This window comes from Rhizophagus irregularis, chromosome 15, assembly GCF_026210795.1.
Source record: "Rhizophagus irregularis chromosome 15, complete sequence".
In the NCBI taxonomy this organism is placed as follows: domain Eukaryota; kingdom Fungi; phylum Glomeromycota; class Glomeromycetes; order Glomerales; family Glomeraceae; genus Rhizophagus; species Rhizophagus irregularis.
The window spans coordinates 666,101-691,068 of NC_089443.1; the positions used below are offsets into that span (position 1 = coordinate 666,101).

The window sequence follows — 24,968 nt, forward strand, 5'->3', positions numbered from 1 at the left end:
TATGTTGACATGATTCCTTATACTTTTTTGTACTTTGTAATAAATAGGAATCTTCAAATTGACTTTACATTCAAGCAAGAAAAAATATATATACCTACTGTAAACCCAACCGCATTCTTGGCAATCATGTCCAGATAACCTTGTTTGCATTTTTCACATGGCAGTATCCTGCGGTTTCAAACTTGAGAGCTTTCAATGCTTTGGATGCATTTTCTGGACAAGTGATAAGTGTAGAACTACTTGGCTGTTCCTCTAAAATAAATCCATCTGTATGGATGCGTCGTACTTTATCCTTATATAGTTCTAATAACTCTGAAGTCGTCTTCCGTCCATGTGCTAATAAGAATGGAGTGATCCTAGGATACTCACCCTTAAAGGGACTACCTGGGTTTGTGAACTGGAATCGCCACTGGTCAGATCCTACTGGTACAATGGAGTCAAGTGTGTGGCCTTCCGGAAACTTGAATGGATCTGTTTGATCTGTGGTGAGTGTCTTGTAATTGCGTTTCCTCTGGCAGAGTGCTCCCCATAATGTATTGAGAACTCTCTTTGCAACACGACCAGCCATGCCACCCTGGTTCTTTATATTGAAGAGAAAGTGGACATACTCACCAAATATTACAGTCCCAGGAATTCTTGCTTCTCTGTCATATATCAAGGCATTTGGCTTTCCATCCTGGATTAACTGTATATCGAGACCAAGTTTCTTTGCTTGTTGTAAGTCAATGAATGTATAGACTCCCCTCTTATTCTGTCGGAAGAGAATGCCATTACCACTTACCTTAGCACGAAATAATCCATACAAGGCATAACCTCTGTGGTCTACAAAGTCTTTGAGTATTTGAAACTTACCTTGTTGGATTGGAAAGTTTGCATTTGATTGCTGAATACTTGGATACAAACTTGTCACGTCATATTGTCTTCCATAGCCCTTTCATTTATTGTCTGCCCAGATAAGACCTCCCATCATTGCATCACTTATCCACTCTGCTTCGACTGGATCAAGAGAATCATTAGCTGGAACTTCTACACTAAACCGTTCGAAAAGCCAGAGAGCAGTTCTCTTGTACGACCAGTTATGATAAAATAAGTCAATTCCTAGACCAAACTTCTTTGTAGTCTGTAGGAAGAATTCTCGCCCTTCATGGATCCTCTGGTATGTTTCCTCAAGTATTTCATATATTCCAGTTTTACGATTCTTCTCAATAGGGATAAAGGAGTAACTATCAGAGTTCTTGCTTTCTGAAACTGTCCAACTGTAAGAGACTTAACTGTCTTACCATTGTATATTGTTATTACATTATTAACCCCATCTTTACGATAAACAAAGGGAGACTTTTGTTTTCTATCTAATTTACTAGGGTGGAGTCTTCCGGGATTCAGTGCAAGAGAGTAGTGGCCTTCAAACAGGATGAGGGTTGCACGTCTGTTAGACTTGCTCTTGGAAATTCCAGTGGAATTCCCTACAATATTAAGTGCAAGGCTTCCTGCAAGTTGTTCAACCTTATCCATATATGAGACTGGAACTGGAGCATCACGATTGAGACCTAATGCCTTTTTGATATATTCAGGCTTTTTTATGGTCTCGGGTATTTTAGAGAATATACCATAAATATGCTTCAGGCATTCATACAGGCAATCATTTAGCTCTCCATTGCATCCCCCTGCAACCGGTGGAGCATCTCTCACATAAATTATGAATCGTTCAAAGTAATCAGGATCTGCATCATCTGGTAGTTGTGCTTCATCATAGTTAAGGTTGCTTGCTGAAACCTAGGGGTTTAGGCAAGATGGCGTTTCGCCAAAAAGCGAAATTCTGCCGAAACTATATTAAAGTTATATTAAAAAACTGGCGAAACTTTGGAGAAAGGCGAAACTGCCGAAACTTATTATAAATGCCGAAACTGCTGAAACTCTGCCAAAACTATAATAAATCTATAGTAAAATTTTGACGAAACTAATCGTAGGATTTTGAAGAGGTTTAGACAAGCAACCTTATATGAGATGGATTGCACATCATATCCAACTTATTTCAAGTGATATTTGTAATCACCCTTAGGCAAAAAAAGTACTTTCAGATTGTCAAAAAATAATTAGTTTTTTTAAGAATTCTTATCCTGCAGGTGCTGCTCTTAGAGAAGAAATATTTCATACATTTACTGTTGGTGGAAATTTGAAAACTTCTACAAAAACAAGGTGGTCAACAGCATGGGACTGTTGTGAATCTCTTTTAAGAAATGAAAATAACATCCGATCTGTAAGTTTTTATTTTATTTTTATAAAATTAATACAATTATAATTAAATATTATTTTAATTTTATTAGGTTCTTGAACAAAAACCACAAATTTTTGCGCGTGTAAATGCAACTAAAAATTTGATTAATGATCGGCAATTTTGGATTAATGTAGAACAACTTCGGAATCTCATTGCTCCAGTAAAAAAAGCGGTAAAAGATGTAGAATTTCAAAATACAATTTTAGCTGATGTATTTGTAGAATTGGTAAAAATAGCCATTGCCGTTCAAGAAATTCCTACTCCACTTAATAATCAGTTTCGTAAAGATTGTATTGCTATATACAATAAATGATGGAAGCAATTTGATACTGATCTGTATCTTTTAGCTTATTTCTTACATCCAACATATCGAGGTAATTATTTAATTATTATAAATACTTAATTATATTAAAAAATATTTTTATTTAAATATAAAAATTGTATAATTTTAATGTATAGGTGATAATTTAACACATAATACGTACAAAAAAATTATTTTGCGTAAAGCTTTAGAAATTTGGAAGCAAACCGGAGGTGGAGAGAAGAGCGCTAAAATTCTTAAAACTCAAATGAATTTATATAGAAATCAGGAATCACCTTTTGATGATGATTTTATAGAATCTGTTGATACTGTTAAAAATTGGTGGTCATCCTGCGAACTCAAACAAAATGAAAATCATATTTCAATTTTAGCATTAAAACTTCATTCTATTACTCCTCATAATGCTTCAACTGAACGAGTATTTTCAGTTTTAAATTGGTATTTATGTAAGAGACGAAATAAGTAAGTTTAAATTTCTTTCCAATATTATTTAATCATCTTAACTATATTTAATATTTAAAAATATTATTAATTAAATATTTAGAATGAATATATCTCATTTGGAATCATTGGCTCAAATCCATTCTTTTTTAATTGCAAATGCTCCAGGTGAATTAAATTTTATTAATAATAACATCAGTCAAGATGAATTCACTGCTGCTTTTAACCAAATTGCTGTAGCAATGGAAGAAGGTATTGATTTATTTGAGGAAAATGATTCATTTCCAGTTTTTGATGATGACAGTGAAGAGGATAATGATTTGCGATTGCAAAATGAAAATGGATTAAATTTAGAAATAAGCGAATTAATTCAGTTAAATGTAAATCAATCAGGTTCCATTAATGAAAATCAAGCAGACATAAATGAATCAAGAATTGAACATGGAAATAAAGATTTTAATATTGAAGACTTATTACATGACGATTAGAATAGTTTATTTTTACTAAAATATTAATATAAAATTGTAATTTCTATTATACATTTATAATACATAATAGTAATAATCAATAAATTCATAAATAATAAAGTGAATCGTAAATTTGGAATTTAGTTTGGGTTTGGGATGTCCACTTTGTCCAGATTATTCCAGATTGGATTTGGGATTTTGTCCAGTTTGTCCATATTTGTCCAGTTTATCCAGGTTTAGCCGATTTGTCCAGTTATGGCCGTCCAAACTTAATTTTTCCAGTTTTGACATTACGCCCAAATCCCATGGGATTTGGGTTTGGGTGGGCGTTTACAGAATTTTAGTTTGGATGGCAAGTATAGGTGTAACCAAAGATATGGAATAGATTACACAGAAATTAATGTTAGATAGTGATAATTAGTAAACTGAAAATATAATATGGATAAATAATTAGCCGATGGGTAAATAATTAACCGATAAATAATATTTATAGTTTAGTTTAGTTACGAGAAAGTCACATGATAATACATCTTTTATTTCTTATTATTTTCTTAAATTTTTAATAGAAAAAGAATAGTAGATAGTAGAAATAATTTTCTTAACATGTATAAATACAAGTGGGATTCATTAGGAATTCCGCAGTCAATTTTTGGCTCAATAAAATAATATTAAAATATTAATTATTAAAAGTTATTAAAATATGAATATGCTCATTGTATGCTTGAGAATTAATTAATATCATATTATAAGTCCAGAGAAGTAAAGTAAGGGAAATTATCCCAGTTTAATTATTATATGAATTGAAATAAGAAGTTAAGAGAACTCTCGCAGTTTGTAAGAGAAATTATGAGAATGTAAAAGATATAAATGAAAGAGAGCGAGAAGTTAAGAGATTATAAAATCTAAACCAAGCATAATATTGAACTGAGTATGAGTTTAGTCCGCCGATATGTGGCAGGTATCGGTGACAATTTGGTACATGCTTCTGAGAAAGAAAATGATTGACTGTGTGTCATCATTCTGACTATCTTCATATAGTCAGGTACCTATGTGGTATTCCTGAGAATCTGGACTCGAGTATATAAAAGAAAAGTTATTAAAAGTATAATGAGAAAATGAATGAAATATGGATCGAGTAGGGTTTATAGGAGAGATGTCTGTGTATTATAAACCAAGAAAACAAGTTATTAATTGAAATATGGTATAGGAAAGATCCATAAGAAATAAAAGAGAACAGGGTTGAGTAAGGTTTATCAAAAGATGTGATAGTAGTTCAATCGCCAGCGAATATGTCAATAAAACATTGTCTTTAGACAAGAACCTTATACATGAAACTAGTGTATAAGAAGTAGTTGATTATCTTAAAGATGCGTGGTTATTTGAGTTACTAAAAGAAATGAAAATGATAAACAGATTTAATATTGTATAAAAGACCCTGAGAAAAATAAGAAATATGAAACTTATTATAAGAGAGAATTTCTGTGTACTATAATAAGTTATAAAAGACTGTAAGGATTCCGCAGTTGGAATAAAGGAATCAGAGATAAAAGAAATTAGCTGTTATTCTTCAGCTTAAATAAAAAGAACAAATATAAGAAGATTAGCTGTTATTTCTTCAGCGTGAATAAAAAGAATAAATGAAACAAAGGAGTTGTTAGTGACAAACCCGTAAACTACCGTACTTCAGTAATGAAGGTAAAGGCAAGCCCGGTATAGGTTACTGAAAGAAAAGAAAATTTAATGATGTTAACAATCATAAGAAATATAAAATTATTTAAAGAAAATAATGTTAATAAGAGAATTGTAATTGATGTTACCAGAGAAAGTATAAGTCACGTGATAAGGTGCAGTAAAATACATATATAGACCTCCCCGGTCTAAGGAGATTGTGGACTTAGATTATTTTTAGAAAATAAAGTTATATGAGAATATAGACCTCCCCAGAGCTGAGGAGATTACATAAGAATATTATGTAAGAAGTCACGTGAGTGGTACAAATCACATGAGTAGTACAAATCATACGAATTATAAAAAGTAGATTACACAAAGCGCAGTAAAGTGATGAAAACAATAAAATAATATATACCTTGATGCAGTGGAATAAAAATAAAATGCGAAAAATTGAAATTTAAAAGGAAAAGGTGGTGTATTTATAATTTTTGGAGTGATACAGATCACGTGTTGAGAGAATAAAGAAAGAAGATAAAAGAAATAAGAGAAAGTATAAGTCACATGATAGGGCGCAGTAAATGAAAGAAAATAGAAGAAAGTACAAGTCACATGATTGATTATATAAGCATAGCAATAATATAAAAAGGACGTCCTCAGAGCTGAGGAGATTGAAATTAAAAATAATAAAATAAATTCTAGTATATAATTAACAAAAATAAAAATACAAGTAAAAGCCATAAAATATGCAATTGAAATTTAAATTACCGAAAGAAAAATTAGAGAGAATTAAAGATAAATTAAGTACAGAAAATAATATTGAAATAGATATTTATAATGAAGAGGACGTAATAATTGAAAAATGGCATGTTACATATGAAATAATAATAAAAGAAATCAATAAGAAAGAATGCGAAATAGGAAAAGTCGAAGAAATAAAGAAGTAAATGATAAAGTTGAAGAAGGTAATAATAATATTTATAGTAACGAAGAAGAAATGGATACTGACAATAGGGATTGGAAAAGATTCGATTAAAATCGTATCTATCGAAAATCGACAAGAATCGATTTTAAATCGATTATCGAATAAAAATCGAATCTATTTATTGTGGCGCAGTATCGTTAATAAATGTTTATTAATAACACAAGTTAGCATTTTGCAGTATTAAACAAGGAAGTATTACGTCATTACGTGATGAAGCAGACGAACTCTTTGTTAGAATAATATGTATTACATCATTTGTAATCAAAATATCAAAAATTTTTTTAAAGTAACTTTTAAAATGTAATGAAATTTTTATTTGCAGGTGCTTTAAAACGTCGAAAAATTTCTATAGCTTCTAAACTAAATACTTACACGTTTATAATGATAATAATAATAATTTATTAATTAAAGATACATTTTATTGATTAAAAATATAAATATTAACAATTTTTATTTATTTATTTATTTATGGAAATAACAGAAATAATGAAAATAAAACGAAGAAAATGTGCAATAACAAAAAGAAGAGTAAGAAACAAAATATAATGAAAAAAATAATGAATGAAGATCAACAAAAGAAGTGAAGGGAAGAACAAAATAAATGAAGAGGAATAAAAAGTAATGAAAGAAACAAAGGTGGAGTAAAAAAAATGAAAGAAGCAAAAGAGAGGTGAAAAAAGGATGAAAAAAACGAAGGGGATAAAAAGGAACGAAAAAAATGAAGGAGTGAAAAGGAATGAAAAAAACGAAAGGAACAAAAGAAAATGAAGGCCTTTATAACATATTTTCAGCCCACTTAAGACAGAAAAAAATTTGCCAACTTCTCTGTCAATTTCTAATCATTTGCATACGCGATATAAAACACGGGGAGTGAAAAGGAGTGAAAGAAACGAGGGATGAGCGAAAAGGAACGAAAAAAAATGAAGTGGAGTGAAAAAGAAATGAAAAATTAAGGAAATAAAAGTAACAATGGAAACAAAAGATAAAAAAATAGTAGGGAATAAAAAAATGAAGGAAACCAACCGACCAAATAAAAACCATAAAAAAAACGAAATATGATAGACAAAATAAAAAAAATAATAAAAAAAAATAAAAGAAAGAACACACCGAGAAGAACTAAGGACCTAAAAGAAAACAAAATAAAGTTAGAAAGGAAATGTAAGGAACAAAATATAAGAAACGAAGTGTAAGAGACAAAATAAAAAAAAAACAAAAACTTCAAAAAATTGTGACTATGTAATACTAAACACACCTTAATTGCAAAGAGCAAAAGACTGAAAGGAGTAAGAACTTAAAGAGAATAAAATAAAGTTAGCAAGAAATAAAATATAAAAACAATAAAAGAAAAAAAAAGAAAAACATACCAGCTGAGCGAAGGGTTTAAAGTTGGGAAAGTACTAGAAATAATAAACAAATAAACATTTATTGATGATGACGTAATCGCATAACCAATCAAAAACGTGGGTGTGATCGGTGTCTCAAATTATATTACTTTTAATTGAATAAATTCATTAAAATATAAAAATTCTATTATTATAAATAATCTTTTAAGTATAATTATAAATTTGCACCGTAATTTGTATTTTTTGTGAAATATAAATTCGATTAGTTTCGATTATCAAAAATCGAAAATCGAATCTTAAAATCGATATTTGTGAAACGATTAATCGTGATTAATCGATTTTAAAATCGATTCCAATAATGGGAATCGATTCCAATCCCTAACTGACAAAGATATTGGAGAAAATGATGACAGTAGTCACAAAGAAGATATAACAAATAATGAAGATGATACTAGTAGTGAAGAATATAGATCAGGGACGGATAAGGAAGAAATTGAAAAAGAAGTAGTAATAGAAAGATCAAAAGCATTTTATGAGTTATTAAAAGACCTTAAGGTATCAACAGTGGAAGAATCACTAGAAAGTGAAGAAAATGATCAAGAGGTGACATTAGAAAGATTGTTTACTAAGGTAATAAAAGCGGAACAGGAAGCAATAAAATGTTGGTATAATGTAGGAAAAGCTGTTAGAAACAAAGTTGAAGAAGAAAGAAACAAATTAGGAATAAAAGAAAAGTCAATAAAAACTAAGTTGTATAATGAGTTAACAAAAAGACTAAAGGGATTTAACAGAAAAGTGATACAAAGTAAGATTGAAAGAGCTGAAAGAGTTTACAAATTATTTAAGGGAATAGGAGGAAGAAGTAAAATAAATAAGATGAAAAATACCAGCATGAATACAATAATAAACCTTAAAGAAAAGAAAGGTGAAGTTGATGAGTTAATAAGAAAAGTAAATGAAATAGAAGAAGAAAGAAATAGTATAATGGAAGAATAAAAAGTTGAAATATATAGAGATGAAGTTTAAGAGTTAAATGAAATGAAATTAGAAGAAGTATAAGAAATATATGTAATAAATAAAAGAATTGATAAATAAAGAAATAAAATATTTAAAATAAATTAAAAAAAAAAAAAAAAGTACAAATTTATATCGTGAAAAGAATAAAAGTGTAATTATATTTTGAAAATAAATAAGGTATTAAAATGGAAATACCAATATTCTATGGGGTAAAAGGAGAAAATCCAAAGGAATGGACAGATCAAGTTGAGAAATATTTATTGAAAATAGGAGTTAAAGATGATAAGAGAATATTTGAAATTGCAAGAACACATTTATTAGACAATGCGAAAAAATGGTTGGAAAATGAAGGAGTATGTATTGTAAATTGGAATAAAAATGAGATTAAATGGTTGAATTTAAAATTCAGAATAATTGATAAATATGCAAGTAATAATAGAAGTTGAGTGACTGATTATTATAAAAGTAAAAGGAAATGGATAATTATTATAAAAAAAAAAAGAAAATAATAATAATAATTCTTTTATAATAAAAATAAAATACAAGTAAAGAATCATAAAGTATGCAATTAAATTTTAAATTATCAAAGAAAGAATTGGGAGAATGTAGAACAACTACATGTAGGAATAATCGAAAATGCGTGAACAAATGGGATGTAGAAATTGAAAAAGTAAGAAGAATGCTAAAGGATATACTAAGTGAAGTGTTAAAAGATAAGGATCAAAATGAAAAGATATTATAAGAAGGGTAAGTAGTATGAAAACCCCAATTCTGGCTCACCTACTTATCTCATAATCTAAACCGTTTATTAATATTTTCACCTACTTATATGCTACATATTTTATAACCTAAATCACCTTTTTTATATTTTTACCTACTTATCTCATAATCTAAACCGTTTATTAATATTTTCACCTACTTATATCCTACTTATTTCATAATCTAAATCATTTATTAATATTTTCACCTACTTACCCTCCAACCAAACAAGAAATAGGATTTCAAAGCCAACGGAGCCAAAAAAGGTAAGGAATATTAACCCATCCAGGAAACCAGCCATGGAGTCAATAGAGCGGAATAGCAAGGCAAGCAATTACCCTTATACCGAGAAAAAATGTAATTGAATAAAAGGTAGGTACCAAGTAACTATACAGATAAATAGTACATAACATGGTATATACTGCAGAAAAGTTAGCAACAATCTTCGGCTGCACAGTTTCCAATCTTATGGCTATCAATAGGGAGATCCTAAAAAGCCAACAAAACCCGTACGCAGTATCAGTAATCCCCGAACTTGTGGGCCATATCCTGGAATACATTCCAAGTAGAAATTTCGGGACACATCTTCTAGAAGTCAGCCCAATCTGGAGAGCCGAAGCTGAACGAATACTCTGGAAGCGGCATAAAGAAGCCGAGGAGGCATACGACAAAGCAGTAGAAAAGAAGGAAAAAGCAAATGATGCTCTTGGTCGATCAGAGGAGGAGGGTAATAGAAATCGTGACCTCCGTGAACTTGAATGGGAGGCATATCAAAAGGCTTGTAAAGAGAGAACAAATGCCGCAGTAGAGCATATTATGGTAAAAGAAGCTATTCGCCGTTGTAGCTTACAACTATAAGTTACTTAAGGATAGAGTATACATCGGGACGAGGATGTGCTCAGTGACTCAGATGACAATCCCGATGACTCAGATGGAGAGGAATAGTTTAGGAAGACAGTACTAATCTGTCTCCCTCTTTTTTTACCCTCATAGGGTAGGCGAACAATTAATTTTATTTTCAGAAAAAATGTAATTGAATAAAAGAGGAGTATAAAAAGTTTACAAGATGTCAACACATCAAGCAAGAAGTGCCCAACACAGACAAGTCACCCGATCAGTTCTAGCTGAACTCAAGCAGGTACCTGTCAAGTCCATCCCATATCCCCGCTCAAATGCAAAATTGCAGGAATATGAGGATGAGATCCGCCAAATCCGTGAAGCACAAGCGGCGGTAACCAATGAAGAGATAACCCGCATGATGCAAATTGATCCAGACCCACATTATGAGGTAGTCTTTGAACGTCGTGATCAGGTACGTATAGGAAAGGAGTTAACAGACTCAAACTTTACGGCTGATATTGCTATAGGAACACCTGGAGAGCATGACTATGCTTCATTTCTTACAGCACACAGTCAAACAATCCAGAATATTCTTCAGGATGAAAGAAATCGATTGGGATCAATAAAAGTAAGAATTGGAATATTTGCCACAATAAGACGTTTAGATTCTTACCTTGAGGGATTATTCGGAGATGGTAACTTTAGTGAAGATGATGGAGTAGAGTATATCTACAGATATAATATACCATTTAAAACTCGCAATATATATGCCAATCCTACCATCAACAGATATTAATGGTACATTTAACTTTGCATTAGCAAGAATCATGCAGAAAGTAGAAGACTATGTAAATTACGGATCAGGTTGGGAATTCTATCGTGTAGAAAAAATATTTATAGAAATCTCGCAATTCCAACCACCCACAGGAGCAGGACATATACCACTCCCAAAAGATCTTGCCACGAAAAAGGGAGTAGTAAATCCAGCTAATGATGATGACAAATGCTTCCAGTGGGCAATCCTAGCAGCATTACATCCAGTAGAAAAGAACGCAGAAAGAATTTCCAAGTATAAGGAGTATGTAAATGAGTTAAACTTTGAAGGTATAGAATTTCCAGTACAAGCTGATGAGGTAATTCTAAGAAGATTTGAGCGACAGAATCCAACTATTGCCCTCTGCATCTGTGAATGGCGTGACCACCGCCTATGCCCAATATATGTTACTGATAGGGATGATGCAGAGGGCCGTAAAATAATAGATTTAGTACTTATCAGTAACGGGGAAAAGCAGCACTATTGCTGGATTAAGAATATGAGCCGTTTAGTAAATAAACGTACAAAAGATGGACATGCAACATTTGTCTGCCGATGGTGTATCTCCCACTTCACACATCAACAAGAAATCCATGACAAACATGTAGCAATATGTCGAGGATTAAAGAAAACCCCACAAGCAGACCGAATGCCATCAGTAAAGAAAGGAAATGATATATATGAATTCAAGAACTGGAAACGCCGCATGCAAGTCCCATATTACTTTGTTGCAGACTTTGAAGCCCTAGTAATGGACATACCACCCACAGATGAAGACAAAGATAAGAAAACCAAGAAAGTACAAGAGCAAATCCCCTGCTCATACTCGTATATTAAGGTAAGATATGATGGTGTAAGTGAATCACAGAAGATATTTACAGGAGAAAATGCAGCACAAAAATTTGTAATCGAAATGCTAAATGAGGCTGAAGCAATCCGTAATGAATTCAGAAACCCAATGGAAATGATGCCGTTAACAACCCAAGAGCAAGCAAGTTATGATAATGCAATAAACTGCTGGATATGTCGTAACCCCTTAGATGGAAATAAAGTAAGAGACCACTGCCATATTACAGGAAGGTATCGAGGTGCAGCACATAGAGGATGTAATCTTGACTTATCCATAAAACCTCGTGAAATGCATATCCCAGTAATCTTTCACAATTTATCAGGATATGACAGTGATGTTAAATGACATTGTCATTTGACCAAATTTCAAATGACCTTAAATGACATTGAAATGATATAAGAAATTATGTCATTTAAAAAAAATGTCATTTGCAAATGACAAATGACAAAATGACATATGTCATTTCTAAGTGACAATATCATTTATGATTGTCATTATGATGATTAATCTATTTAGTGGCACATTTCATAATAACTTGTTGATCGAAACTCCAAAAAGCATAACTTAAAATTGATGATATCCAAAAATGGAATGACAAGTGTGTGATATTTATTTAATCTGGAAATTTAACAATTTATTATTATTTGTTTGTTAAATCTAAGATTTATCGATCTTTTTTGTGATTCTCGCGTTTCGTCATTATTTTTCATAACAAATTTCTTATTTCAATATATACGAGTTTGTATAAAATTAAAATGAAAGAAAAGCATAATTTTCGTGAATTTTTTTATTTATGTACACCAGATAATCCTAAAGCAAATAAAAAAGCAGTGTGTTTTTCTTGTATAAGAAAACATACTTTACCTATTGCTATTTCTAAACCTGAATGTTTCGTATCTAATAAAGCATTATTATGCCGTAATCATCTGAAAAAATGTGAAAATTTTGCTCATGAATATCATGAGAGTGAAAGAGAAGAAATTTTATCACGTAAAGTACCTGAAGATGAGAAAAAAAATAAAACACAAGCAATAATAAATGAAAGTGAGATGGAAACTGATAAATCTACAACTGCTGCACCATCTAATTCAATTATTAAACAATCAACCTTATCAGGATATGTATCCCGGCCATTTTCTAAGAAAGACATTCCTCATTTTGAAAATCTGGTATTACTAATGATGGTATCAAATGGTTTATCATTTACATTTCTGGAAAATAAAGAAACACAAGAAGTTTTTAGATTTATTGCTCCAGCATTGAAACTTCCAGGACGTCATGCCATCAGTAATCGTATTCTTTCTAAATCTGCAAACCAACTATCTATATCAATTGTAGAGCAGGCAAAAGGTGATGCAATTGGTGTTACTGCAGCTTTTGACGGCTGGACAAATGTTAAACAAGAACATCTTTTTGGGGTTGTACTTATTACTTCATCTGGTAAAACACTAATTTGGGGAGCTAAGGATATTAGTGATCAACGATCTAAAACTGAAGATGTTAAAATGTTAATTAAAAATTTGATGAATAATGCCGAATTGAAACAAATAAAAATCAATTGTTTTGTTTCTGATTCAGCTGGAGAATATGCTGCAGCAAGGTGAGTACAATTTTATATTATATATTTTATGGTATAGAATATTATTAATAAAATCTTAATTTTTTGCTTTTTTAGACGTCAATTAAGAGTAGAATATCCAAGTAAGGTATTTTTACCTTGTATGGCCCATCAGATGAATTTGGTTGTAGGAGATATTTTTAAAGAATCACTTCAATACAAGCAAGTATCAAAAAATGCAGTTCGTATTGTTAGTTATTTTCACTCCTCTCCTTATTTCACTGGATTGTTAAGAAATGAACAAACTTCATGCTATGGTCAAACAATAGCATTGATAACTCCAGGGGAAACACGCTGGAATAGTTACTACTTTTGTTTTCACAGTATTTTAAAAACAGAAGCAGCATTAAAGGTGAGAATTATAATTTTGGCAAGTTGCTCAATAAATCAATAAATAAAATTTTTATACCTGTTTTATTAATTTTTTTAGACTTTAATAACAAAATGCTCTCCTGAACGTATTGGAACTCCAAGTACTTCTCGAGCTGGAGTATCTCGTCAACGTTATAGAACTAATTCAAATAATGAAAACAAATGTCTCCCTTCAGACATAATTGAAATTATTAATGATCCAGAATTTTGGATCCAACTATTTGAACTTCAAAATTTATTATTACCAATATGCAGCGCATTAAATAAATTACAAAAGGATATTGCGCGCCTATATGAAATTGCACACTGCTTTGGTTGGATAATTAAAATATTTTCTTCTCACAAAAACGTAGAATTTGGTAATTGCATGATAGCAAGATTAGAATCACGCTGGGCACAGTGGGAACAGCCATTACTATTACTTTCAATTGTTCTTCATCCAAAATATCGAGTTTCAAAATTTAATTCTTCTGCTAAAAATATTTCTTATACACATTTTGGACAATGGCTTATATATTACTATCAAGCATGGTTTAATGAAACACCAAAAAGAATCCTTCGTGATTATTTATCATATCAACGTGAGCTTTTTCCTTTTAATTCTGAAACTTATAATCAGTTTGAAGAAAATATTATTGATTTCTGGGAATCTGCCAAAGGATTGGCACCTGAACTCTCAAAATTAGCTTTACATCTTTTTGGGATCTGCGTTAATGCAGCTTCAGTGGAACGTCTTTGGTCAAATATGGGTTTTTTACATTCAACCCGCCGAAATAAATTACATGTAAGTGTATTTTACCAAAATTTATATTATGCAAAATCACATTAACAAAAGATTATACATTTTTAATTTTGTAGCATAAGAAAGTTTTGGCTATGGCTCAATTGCGAAGTGATATATTATGTAAAAGAAAACGTGATGATATAGAAATTTCTGAACGACAATATAAACGATTACATATTGCTGAACCAATCCAAGAATACCAATCAGATGAAGAAGACACAAATGATAATGAGTTCACATTTAATGCTTTTAACGATAGTGATACTGAAGAACTAGAAGAAACTTCTGTTATTGATGAATGTAATGTTAATGATACCTTTGAAAAAACTAATAATAGTGATAATATTAATTCTGAACAATGGACTAAAATAATTGAAGATTGGATTAAAATGGTTAATGCAGAAATTAATATAAATAATACAGAAGTTATAGGCGAAGAAACATATGAATTTGAAATAGGTGGACAAAGTATTCATCCAGCAGATAATCCATTGGCTAAATGGAAGTTACTTGATTTGTTTAATGAGACTTTAGAAGCTCCAGTTAATATGTTTTAATAATAAATTGTGAATTTGTGATTAAGTAATTTTTACTTTTATTAAATAATACGCTATAATAAAGATTTATTATATTAAATAATTTTGGCCGGCATTACAGCTCACATGACATAATTTCAAATGACATAATATTGTCATTTACTCACTGAAATGACATAATGATACGTGACATGTCACTAATGTCATTTGTGTCATTTAATATCACTTCACAACACTGGGATATGATGGACACATAATTATGCAAGGAATTGGTGCAATGGAATGTGAGGATGATATTGATCCTATCCCTTATAACATGGAAAAGTATATGGCATTCAAGTTAGGTTCCCTCCGATTTATAGACAGCTTACAATTCATGAAATCAAGTCTCGACAAATTAGCATCCAATCTAGGTGCAGAAAAATGTAGAGCACAAGAATGTAGTAATCCACAACACTTATGGCGAATTGATGCAGGTAGATGCTTTGCACATCCTGAAAACTTTAAGATAACACGAAGTCAAATACCACCTGAATTACTCGAGATTTATCTTAAGAAAGGTGTCTACCCGTATGAATACATGGATGACTGGAAAAAGTTCGAGAAAACTAGTTTACCACCTAAAGGAGCATTTTATAGCAAACTTAATGAAACCCACATTAGTGATAAAGAATATGAATATGCACAGTATGTATGGGAAAAAGCAGGATGTAAAACAATGCAAGATTATCATGACATTTATCTCAAAACTGACGTCCTCCTACTAGCCGATATATTTCAGAATTTCCGAGAAATGGCCTTGAAAAAATATGGGTTAGATCCTCTCTGGTACTATTCAACACCAGGCTTCGCATGGGATGCACTATTCTTAATGACAAGGCAAAGATTGGATCTTATAACTGACCAGGACATGTACATGATGGTAGAACAAGGATTACGTGGTGGAATCTCTATGGTAAGTAAACGATATGCTCGTGCAAATAATCCAGGTATGGGAGAAGGTAAATGGACCACAGATAAGCCCAAGTCATCTATTCTATACTTAGACGCAAATAACCTATATGGATGGGCCATGTTGCAATACTTACCTACAGGTAACTTCCACTGGATAAAGGAGGAAAACGAGTTATCTAACATTCAAAGGCAAATAAAAAGTAATGAAATACCAGATGATTCTTCTGAGGGATATATCCTTAAAGTCAAACTGGAGTACCCTCAAGCCCTCCATTCACAACACACAGATTACCCCCTTGCACCAGAACGAATGAAGGTTAAGAAGGAATGGCTTAGTAAAAAGCAGCAGGAAATAATAGCACGTTCAGGACAACGATATACACCCACGGATAAGCTCATCCCTAACCTATTTGATAAGGATGAATATGTAGTTCATTATAGAAATCTCCAGTATTATGTTAGCCAGGGCTTAGTAATCAAGAAGGTCTATGAAGCTATAAAATTTGAGCAGGCTCCATGGATGAAACCATATATAGAATTTAACACCGCCGAACGTGCTAAGGCTAAGAATGATTTTGAGAAGGACTTCTATAAACTCATGAATAATAGTGTATTTGGTAAAACTATGGAAAATCTCAGGAAACGTGTACGTGTCTCAGTAGTACAACCCCAAACCCATCCCAAGAAATATAAAAAGCTTACTTCAGATCCTGCATTCAAGGGTCGTAAAATATTCTCAGAAAATCTTGTTGCAATCCACCGACGAAAAGTGGAGGTAATGCTTAACCGTCCAACATATGTGGGTATGAGTGTGCTTGACCTCTCGAAGCTCTGTATGTATCAATTCTACTATGATACTCTTAAAGTACGATATGGTGAAAAAATCCAGTTATGTTATACAGACACAGACTCACTTCTTGTACAAATCCAAACTGAGGATATTAATGCAGACCTTATAGATATGGCAGACCAATTTGACTTCAGTGATTATCCTAAAGATCATCCTGTACGAAAAGCATTAGGTGATAAGACTGACATAAATATGAAAATCCCAGGGAAATTTAAGGATGAATGTAATGGAGCAGTTATAGCAGAATTTATTGGCCTCCGTCCCAAAATGTACTCCATTCTCAAGGTAGGGGATGAGACCACCAATCCAAAACATGGTATCCGTAAAGCTAAAGGTGTCCCCTCAAAGGTAGTTAAAAAAGAGTTCCACCATGAGCGGTATAATAAGGCACTCTTTGATCCTAAACATAATGATACAGTCACCTTTAGAGCAATCCGATCTGATAGACATGTCATAAATGTTATAGAAATGTCGAAGGTGGGGTTATCCCCTATGGATGATAAAAAATGGATTGCACAAGATAATATCACAATGTATGCACATGGAGACTATAGGATACCACAACTTGAAAATTAATATAATATATGAGTAGGAGGCAGCATAGTATCAGATGGCACAACTAATAATTCTTCTCGAGTAAATATTTTTTTAGGTCCATCAGATAACCTATATATAACCGGCTGCCCATCAACAACTGTGGAAGATTCAATTGTATAAACTTTAGTAGACCATATTGGATCAGTTGCACGTCTCCTACCTTGGTAATCTGAGTTATCAAGTAAGTATCTCACAAGAGAACCAGCTGGTAAACGTATTTCTTCTGCACCTACAGGTCTATCCTTCCGAATTTTTGAAGGTAGTGCATACACTTGATCTTTCTGGATTGCCTCAACTGGAGACATACCTAGTAGACGAGTATTAGAATTATTTAGCTCATTCACAATATCAGAAAGGTTCTTAACCCAGGCAGTATTCACACCTTCTGTAAGGAGTTCCTTTGCATCCTGTATTTTAAATAGCCTTTCTGCTTAAGTTCGATTATACCGTTCAACAATAGCCTGACTCTTATGAGTAGTACCCACCCGAATACGTACACCTTTTTCATCCATTAATCGGATAACTTCATCCTTAAATTCTGATCCCCCATCTACTTGTAAAACTCTTGGCCAAATAAGCGGGCAGTCTGCTTTACCATAAATCTTTTTAAATGCCTTAGCAACACGTGCAGAGCTGCGATCTTCTAGAGGTACTGAAGCTTTATATCGGCTAGCAACATCTACAATATTCAGACAGTATTTATACAGCTTTCTATCTACAGTATCATAGGGCATATATAAGATATCTGCTTGATGATACATATTTGGTTGAGTAATCTTATTAAAAGAAACCTGTGGAACATACTTGGGTATAGGTGAGTGTATTTGCCATATAGCCTGTTTATGCAACCACTCTGTAATATCAGATATGTTAAAATCATGGCCTTCAGCTTGCACTTTAGCCCAAAGTTTTTCAGGAGTACGATAATATCCACATGGATGGTAATAGATTTGTTGAAGGATATAATTTTGTTCGATTTGTTTATTAAATGTAGGGTCTATAAAAATCTGTGGAACTGGCAATGGAAGATACATCGTTAAAGACACAGATTACAAAGCTTGCACATACATTGCAATCACAAGAGCAATATATAAAATACCTGTATGGTGTAATCGAGGGTCATGAATCTGAGATAGAAGAACTTAGGCAAAAAAATGCTGAGTTGCGTGCAAAGCTTAAGAAAGCATTAGAAACGGCATCACTAAAGGAGGAAGGGCTTCAAGCATTAGAACGTCAGCTGATTGAAGTTGATACTCTAAATATTCAACTCAAAGATCGAATAAAAGAACTTGCTAATAGACAACGGAAAAATATGGCAGCAATTCCTCCTGACCCTATTACAGAAATCTTAAATAATCGGACAACTATAGCAAATAGTGTAGCTGGTATTCGTATTCACCTTAATCGTACAACTATAGCGGCACACCCTCATATAAATCATTTATTTAACACTGCAAATGATAGTCTTGATGCCATTATCCGATATGCTAATGAGTTGCGAAATATTATAGAAGATCAAGATAATATGGAGGATAGACTTGAAGGTTTGTTAGATGATGCACATAACCGTGAAGAATATCTTAGACGAGAACTTAATAATACACGTGCTACTATACTAAGAACAAGACGTACCTATGAGGATGCATATGCAAATGAAGTGCGTCATCGCCAACATTGGGAAGGCCTTGCACAAAATACTCAGATCCAATTGGCTAACATCCAGGCTCAATTTGCTAACAGTCAAATCCAACTAGCTAATGTCCAGAGAGAACGTGATGAGAGTAGAATAAATGCTCATAGATTATTACAGCGCTATAATACTGAAACAGAGCGAAGTAGAAGGCGGGCTAATGGTATCATTCAGCAAGCTCGAGCATGGAGAGGGCAATTTTTAAACTGTCGCAATCATGGTCAAAATTTGCAAAATCAGGTCAATAATTTGAATCAACAGATTCTAGCATTACAAAATAACCCTCCGGTAATACAACAACCTATAATGGCAGGATATGCACCTAAAAAATTTAGAGGAGCATCTGGTGAAGATCCAGAACTTTGGCTTCAAGAATTCAGGCAATGGTGTGAGTCTGCTGGACTTGATCCTGCTGCTAATGCTAGGACTCGTGTTAGGATTCATGGGATCTTTGAAACTTTACTTGAAGATGATGCTAGAGATTGGTATGAAACACATATCAAAGGAAAAAATTGGGAATGTGTAAATCTTCTGGATAATACTGGTGTGGCCAATCTTGCTGCTTTTAATGCTTTGAATAATGGCGCTATACAGGCTGTAGCGGCGAATCAATTTCGTGGAGGGGCTGGTGTATTACATGGACAAGCAGCTGCAGTTAATACTATTACTGGTGCTAATTTTATACCTGATCATACTGTATGGGATGAAGATTGGTCAATAGTCGAGGGTCGTCCTACTGATATAGCTGTTAATAATCCTAATGCTAATAATGGAGGTACAATTGTGGCTCCTGGAATACGTATTGGACAATTAATATATCGTTTTAAGCATTACTTCCCTACTATAACATCTGAAAAGTCTAAGCTTGCATTTAATGCTATTGTTCAGGGTAGTGATACTGTAAGCTGATTCTATTCTAAATTACGAAGAATGGTTAGACTTGCATATCCAACTCTTCCAGAGGTAAATCAGAATGAATTAGTACGGCAACAGTTCTTAAATGGTCTTTCCAGTGAAAATAAGTTGGATGCGCGACGTATTGGTTTAGAAAATTCAGTTGCATCTATTCTGAATAAATTGGAAGAAGTTGAGAAATACAGGACAGATATGCCACCTACTCCTATAGCTACATACCAGGGTCCAACTTTAGCAGATATTGAGAATCTTATAAATTCTAAAATTCCTATGACTACAGCTAGATCATCTGCAGTACCAGTACCATCTTCTAGTCCATTTTCAAGTCCTCAAAATGATACATCATTTCAGAGATTACTTGCTTTAGCATATAAATTAGGTCTTCCAAGAGATATCGATATAAGTAAAGTAACCCTTAGTGATCTTGAAATATTTATTGATACAGAACTTAATAAAAATTTACCATCTGACCATATTTACCGTGGTAATCAGGTATTTGGTATAAGTTCAGGTACACGCAAACCAAAGAAATCAAAGAAATGCTCAAGTTGTGGAAAATCTGGTCATACTAAGAGTTCCTGTCCAAAATCTAAGAAGGGAAAGAGGAAAACAAATTATGCACATGACTCCTCTGATTCCTCTAACTCTTCTGATGCCTCTGACTCCTCTGACTCCTCTGATAGTGATTCAGACTCTGGACATGCCTGCTATGGATTAAAAAAAAAGCCTACAGAAAGGAAACGTGTAGATAAAAAGCCTACTGATAAAAAAAAATCACAACTTGAAAGGCAGCGTATTATCTTTGAGGTTTTTATACAACTCTTAAAGCTTCTGGTTCAATCCTTCGTTAATGCTGTACCAAAAGAGACTGTTATATCTGCTTACAATGCTCTGAATGCTGAATTCATTAATTATAAAGAACCAGTACTCAGTCAGCTTAAAGGAGAACCCTCGATAAAAACACGTGAAAAAGTTTGGGATAATGTTAAGGACCTTTTCACATCTATCCTTCATCCTATGATTTCGGTTGTAACTAATAGTATGGCTGCAAATTTAATCCGTAAAAATGATAATGTTATATGTAATAATGACTTATGGTCTTCTATAGCAGGTATTGGAATTGTTAACCGCAAGTCTGCTAGTGATGTAGTCACTATTAAGACCAAAGTAGTCGCACCTGAGAGTGAAAAATCTTTAGTTATTCCTACGACAATTTTCGATACTGGTTCTGATAGTTCTCTGATATCTAACAATATTGTAAAGCGCCTAAATCTTGACGTTGATAGAAGTAATGCTCCTGACCTTAGTGGTGTTGCAACAAAATCTGATACTATTGGGACAGTATATGGTCTTGGTATTCTTATATATGATGGGGAGAACTCTAAAAAAATTGAAGATGACTTCATGGTTGTTAAGAGTGATAAGGACTTTTTATTGCTAGGTGTACCTTGGATTGATTGTGCTAATGTCATTCTAGATTTCCAAAATCGGCAACTGACCATCCCTCTATCATCACGTAAAAAAATTACCATTCCAATTTCTCTACATAAACGGAAAACTAACGTGACTTCCTTGCAGATGGATACTATCGACTTAAAAAAAATTCACACTCTCGAGGAAGATTAACCTGTCATCTATGTGGGGCAAGTTTTGACTTTCCCTCTAAGTTAAAGCGTCATCTTGCTAGGAAAAATCCATGTGTTTCCCAAACTTCTGCGGCAATGATGGGCAGTAGCGGGCAGTGACAGGGCAGTGCCCAAATTTTTTCGGCAGTGACGGGCAGTAACAGGGCAGTGCCCAAATTTTTTCGGCAGTGACGGGCAGTAACAGGGCAGTGCCCAAATTTTTTCGGTAGTGATTAGCCTTTACAAATATTACATTTGCCATGTTACTCTGATTTCTAGGTCTTTACGGGTTTCTATGAGTTTTTCAATGGCATTTTTATTTTTAAAATATCGACTATATCTGATATCTAGCTTTTGAAGGTTTGGTAATATATGCAGGATTTCACTTAGCAAATCTCTAACGTCACCTTTTCCACCATAGTATTGATAATCTATTATGCTAAGTTCCTGGATATTGGGACAAGCTTGTAGCATTTTTACAATACAGATAGGCCATAAAAATACTCCATCCATATTAAGCTTTCTGATATATTTTCCACATACTGTCCCTGGTTTTGTGAGATGTTTGTACATTTGGAACTCCTTAATATTATAGCGGTTATAAAGGTCTGTTTCACCCCATAGGAGAGAGTTTGCTACTACAGCCCATTTTCGACATACTAATGCATAATTGCAAAGATAATGCCAACGGGAGTAAGTACCTTCATATGAAGTTTTGAATATCTTTTCTAAAAGTTCGAAAGGTAAGCTATTGTTTGTCATGGTATCTCATATGAGATATTGATGAAGAAGTTTTATTTAATTAGATTTTTTCTTAGGATAAAATAATTTGAACATTTCTTTTCTATCAATAGAAAAAACCAGACATGCTTACTTTTAGTGAACTTACTCCATCTCTTACTGTTACTGAATTTAAGATCAATGTTGAAGGGCTTGATTACACCGTGCTTGGTCATAAGCTTGAACCTACTAAGGATGTTATTGCCATTAATAGCAACTTTATTCATAAAGCTTTTGAGGGTTATGAACAGTACTTGTCTAAACCAAAAGGTGAGAGGCGATGCAGACGAAGTACACCTGACAATCCATTAAATAGACGGCGACGTACAGGGGATGGTAGCACTTTTAATGCATGCATTGAGTTTGTTATCATCTTAGCTGATACTGTACATACTATTCATTATTTTCCTAAATCTGGTAGTATACAAGTTTTCGGGTCTTTTGATCCTGTTGCTATCTTCTTACGTTACCTTTCTGAATGTTCCCTACCTGAATTTTCTTCTGTAGAACTTGTGGGTGAAAATAAGGCTCTCCTGCGCAATTATAAATTTGTGATTAATATTGGGGGTGATAAGTTTATTAATCTTTCTACCTTAGCATATGCTTTAGAATCTATAGATGGTATTCGTGAGATTCTTCCCTTTCCGATAAAGTATATTAAGAATGATGCAGGTGATATTCATTCTAAAATTGCTATAATCTTTACTTCAAAGATTCGGGTACATATCTGGCCTAAATCTGGTAAGGTTAATATATTTGGCACTAAGACTGAATTGGATGCTGATATGGTTTATAAGTTCTTACAGAAGTTGTTTTCTAATCCGAATGATTTTGGGGATTTTATTTGTGATGCACCTATTCCAGATTGCGAGAGGTAAAAAAATGGTTTCACTGAAAACTAGAAACCCTCTATTTGTAAAATCCAGCAATCGCATTCATGACTTCTTGTTGGCATAAGACATTCGTCACATAGAGTTATAGCCAACTCATTTTTTAGTCTATCCAGCTGACTCTCGGTGGTCGGTGCAAGATTCTGATAGTATTCATTGAATTCATTCTGCTCTACTTCATCTATATCTTCATCTGTGTCTTCGTCCATATCTTCATCTCCTTTAATATGGTAGATGCTGAATTCATTTCTATATTCATCATTAGGATTCGTGAATATTCTTTGTATATTGTAATCTATAATGTTGAATGTTGTAGGTTTCTTTTTTGATAATATTTCTACTAAGTCTAATAATGCATATGCTAATTCTTTATCCTCTGAGAAGTTCTTAATGATATCTGAAAATCTTTCATATATTGCCATCTCATCTGGTAGAATAGAATATCTTATTCGTGATAAAAGTGATGGATGTATCCATATATCATCACCTTCTAACATCTCATCAAATATTTCTACTAGCTCTTCTAATCCAGATACTAACATACTTTCTTTGCTAAATTCGGAATCTAAAGCTTTTAAATATGCTATATCTAAATACCACATTATTTCCTTTACCCATTCTTCTATGTTGAGTTCAAACTGGCCTAGTATACGCCTTAGTAATGGTCTGTATTGTGACATCTTGTAAGTCTTTTATATGTGAATCTTTTATTCAATTACATTTTTTCTCGGTATAAGGGAAATTGCTTGCCTTGCTATTCCGCTCTATTGACTCCATGGCTGGTTTCCTGGATGGGTTAATATTCCTTACCTTTTTTGGCTCCATTGGCTTTGAAATCCTATTTCTTGTTCGGTTGGGGGTAAGTAGGTGAAAATATTAATAAATGATTTAGATTATGAAATAAGTAGGATATAAGTAGGTGAAAATATTAATAAACGGTTTAGATTATGAGATAAGTAGGTAAAAATATAAAAAAGGTGATTTAGGTTATAAAATATGTAGCATATAAGTAGGTGAAAATATTAATAAACGGTTTAGATTATGAGATAAGTAGGTGAGCCAGAATTGGGTTTTCATACTACTAGGGTAGTCAATGTAATGGAACTAAGAGTTAAGATTGAAATATAGGTTAATTGAGAAATATTCAGATAATAAATAAAGGAACTAGAGGATAAGTAGTTGTCCAGAAAGATGTTAAACTAATTGAGAATTAGTGAAGTTAAAGAATATTAGAATATAAGTAATAGAATATTATATAATAAAAGATGTAATAAGAGAAATGTAATAAGAAGTCATGTATATGAGAATGTAAAGAAATAAAGATTGAAGTAGTAAATGAACAATTATATGAATAAAATATAAATAAATTGAAAATACAAAATAAAATCAATTTTATGAGAAAATAAAATAACGTAAAATGGAATGGTATCATCAGTGGGAAAGTGAGTACAGGACACATAAAGAGGAACATGAGTTAAGAAATACGAATGTTTAAGTTGTGAATTATGTTATTCGATAGTAAATGAACCAACTGTATTCAAGAAATTTTGGGATGCACTATTCAAATTTGAAGATG

General features: G+C 32.6%; 5 protein-coding genes across 5 annotated transcripts; 3 read left to right on the forward strand and 2 right to left on the reverse strand.

The window, feature by feature from the left end:
* Positions 1 to 124: 124 nt before the first annotated feature.
* OCT59_006919 (uncharacterized protein) lies at positions 125 to 1,512 on the reverse strand (the record flags this gene model as incomplete). The annotated part of the gene is made up of 3 exons (XM_066136039.1): positions 125 to 822; positions 961 to 1,201; positions 1,273 to 1,512. 3 exons carry the CDS (start codon positions 1,510 to 1,512, stop codon positions 125 to 127), a joined length of 1,179 nt encoding a protein of 392 aa, XP_065998387.1.
* Positions 1,513 to 5,919: 4,407 nt separating this feature from the next.
* On the forward strand, positions 5,920 to 6,120 carry OCT59_006920 (uncharacterized protein; the record flags this gene model as incomplete). The annotated part of the gene is made up of 1 exon (XM_066136129.1): positions 5,920 to 6,120. The coding sequence occupies one exon, from the start codon at positions 5,920 to 5,922 to the stop codon at positions 6,118 to 6,120; it is 201 nt and encodes a 66-aa protein (XP_065998388.1).
* A 1,093-nt stretch (positions 6,121 to 7,213) lies between these two features.
* OCT59_006921 (uncharacterized protein) lies at positions 7,214 to 8,497 on the forward strand (the record flags this gene model as incomplete). The annotated part of the gene is made up of 2 exons (XM_066136184.1): positions 7,214 to 7,316; positions 7,893 to 8,497. 2 exons carry the CDS (start codon positions 7,214 to 7,216, stop codon positions 8,495 to 8,497), a joined length of 708 nt encoding a protein of 235 aa, XP_065998389.1.
* Positions 8,498 to 9,745: 1,248 nt separating this feature from the next.
* Positions 9,746 to 10,135, forward strand: OCT59_006922 (uncharacterized protein; the record flags this gene model as incomplete). Its single annotated transcript, XM_066136236.1, has 1 exon — positions 9,746 to 10,135. One exon carries the CDS (start codon positions 9,746 to 9,748, stop codon positions 10,133 to 10,135), a length of 390 nt encoding a protein of 129 aa, XP_065998390.1.
* Positions 10,136 to 23,400: 13,265 nt separating this feature from the next.
* OCT59_006923 (uncharacterized protein) lies at positions 23,401 to 24,072 on the reverse strand (the record flags this gene model as incomplete). The annotated part of the gene is made up of 1 exon (XM_066136352.1): positions 23,401 to 24,072. One exon carries the CDS (start codon positions 24,070 to 24,072, stop codon positions 23,401 to 23,403), a length of 672 nt encoding a protein of 223 aa, XP_065998391.1.
* Between the last annotated feature and the right edge of the window lie 896 nt (positions 24,073 to 24,968).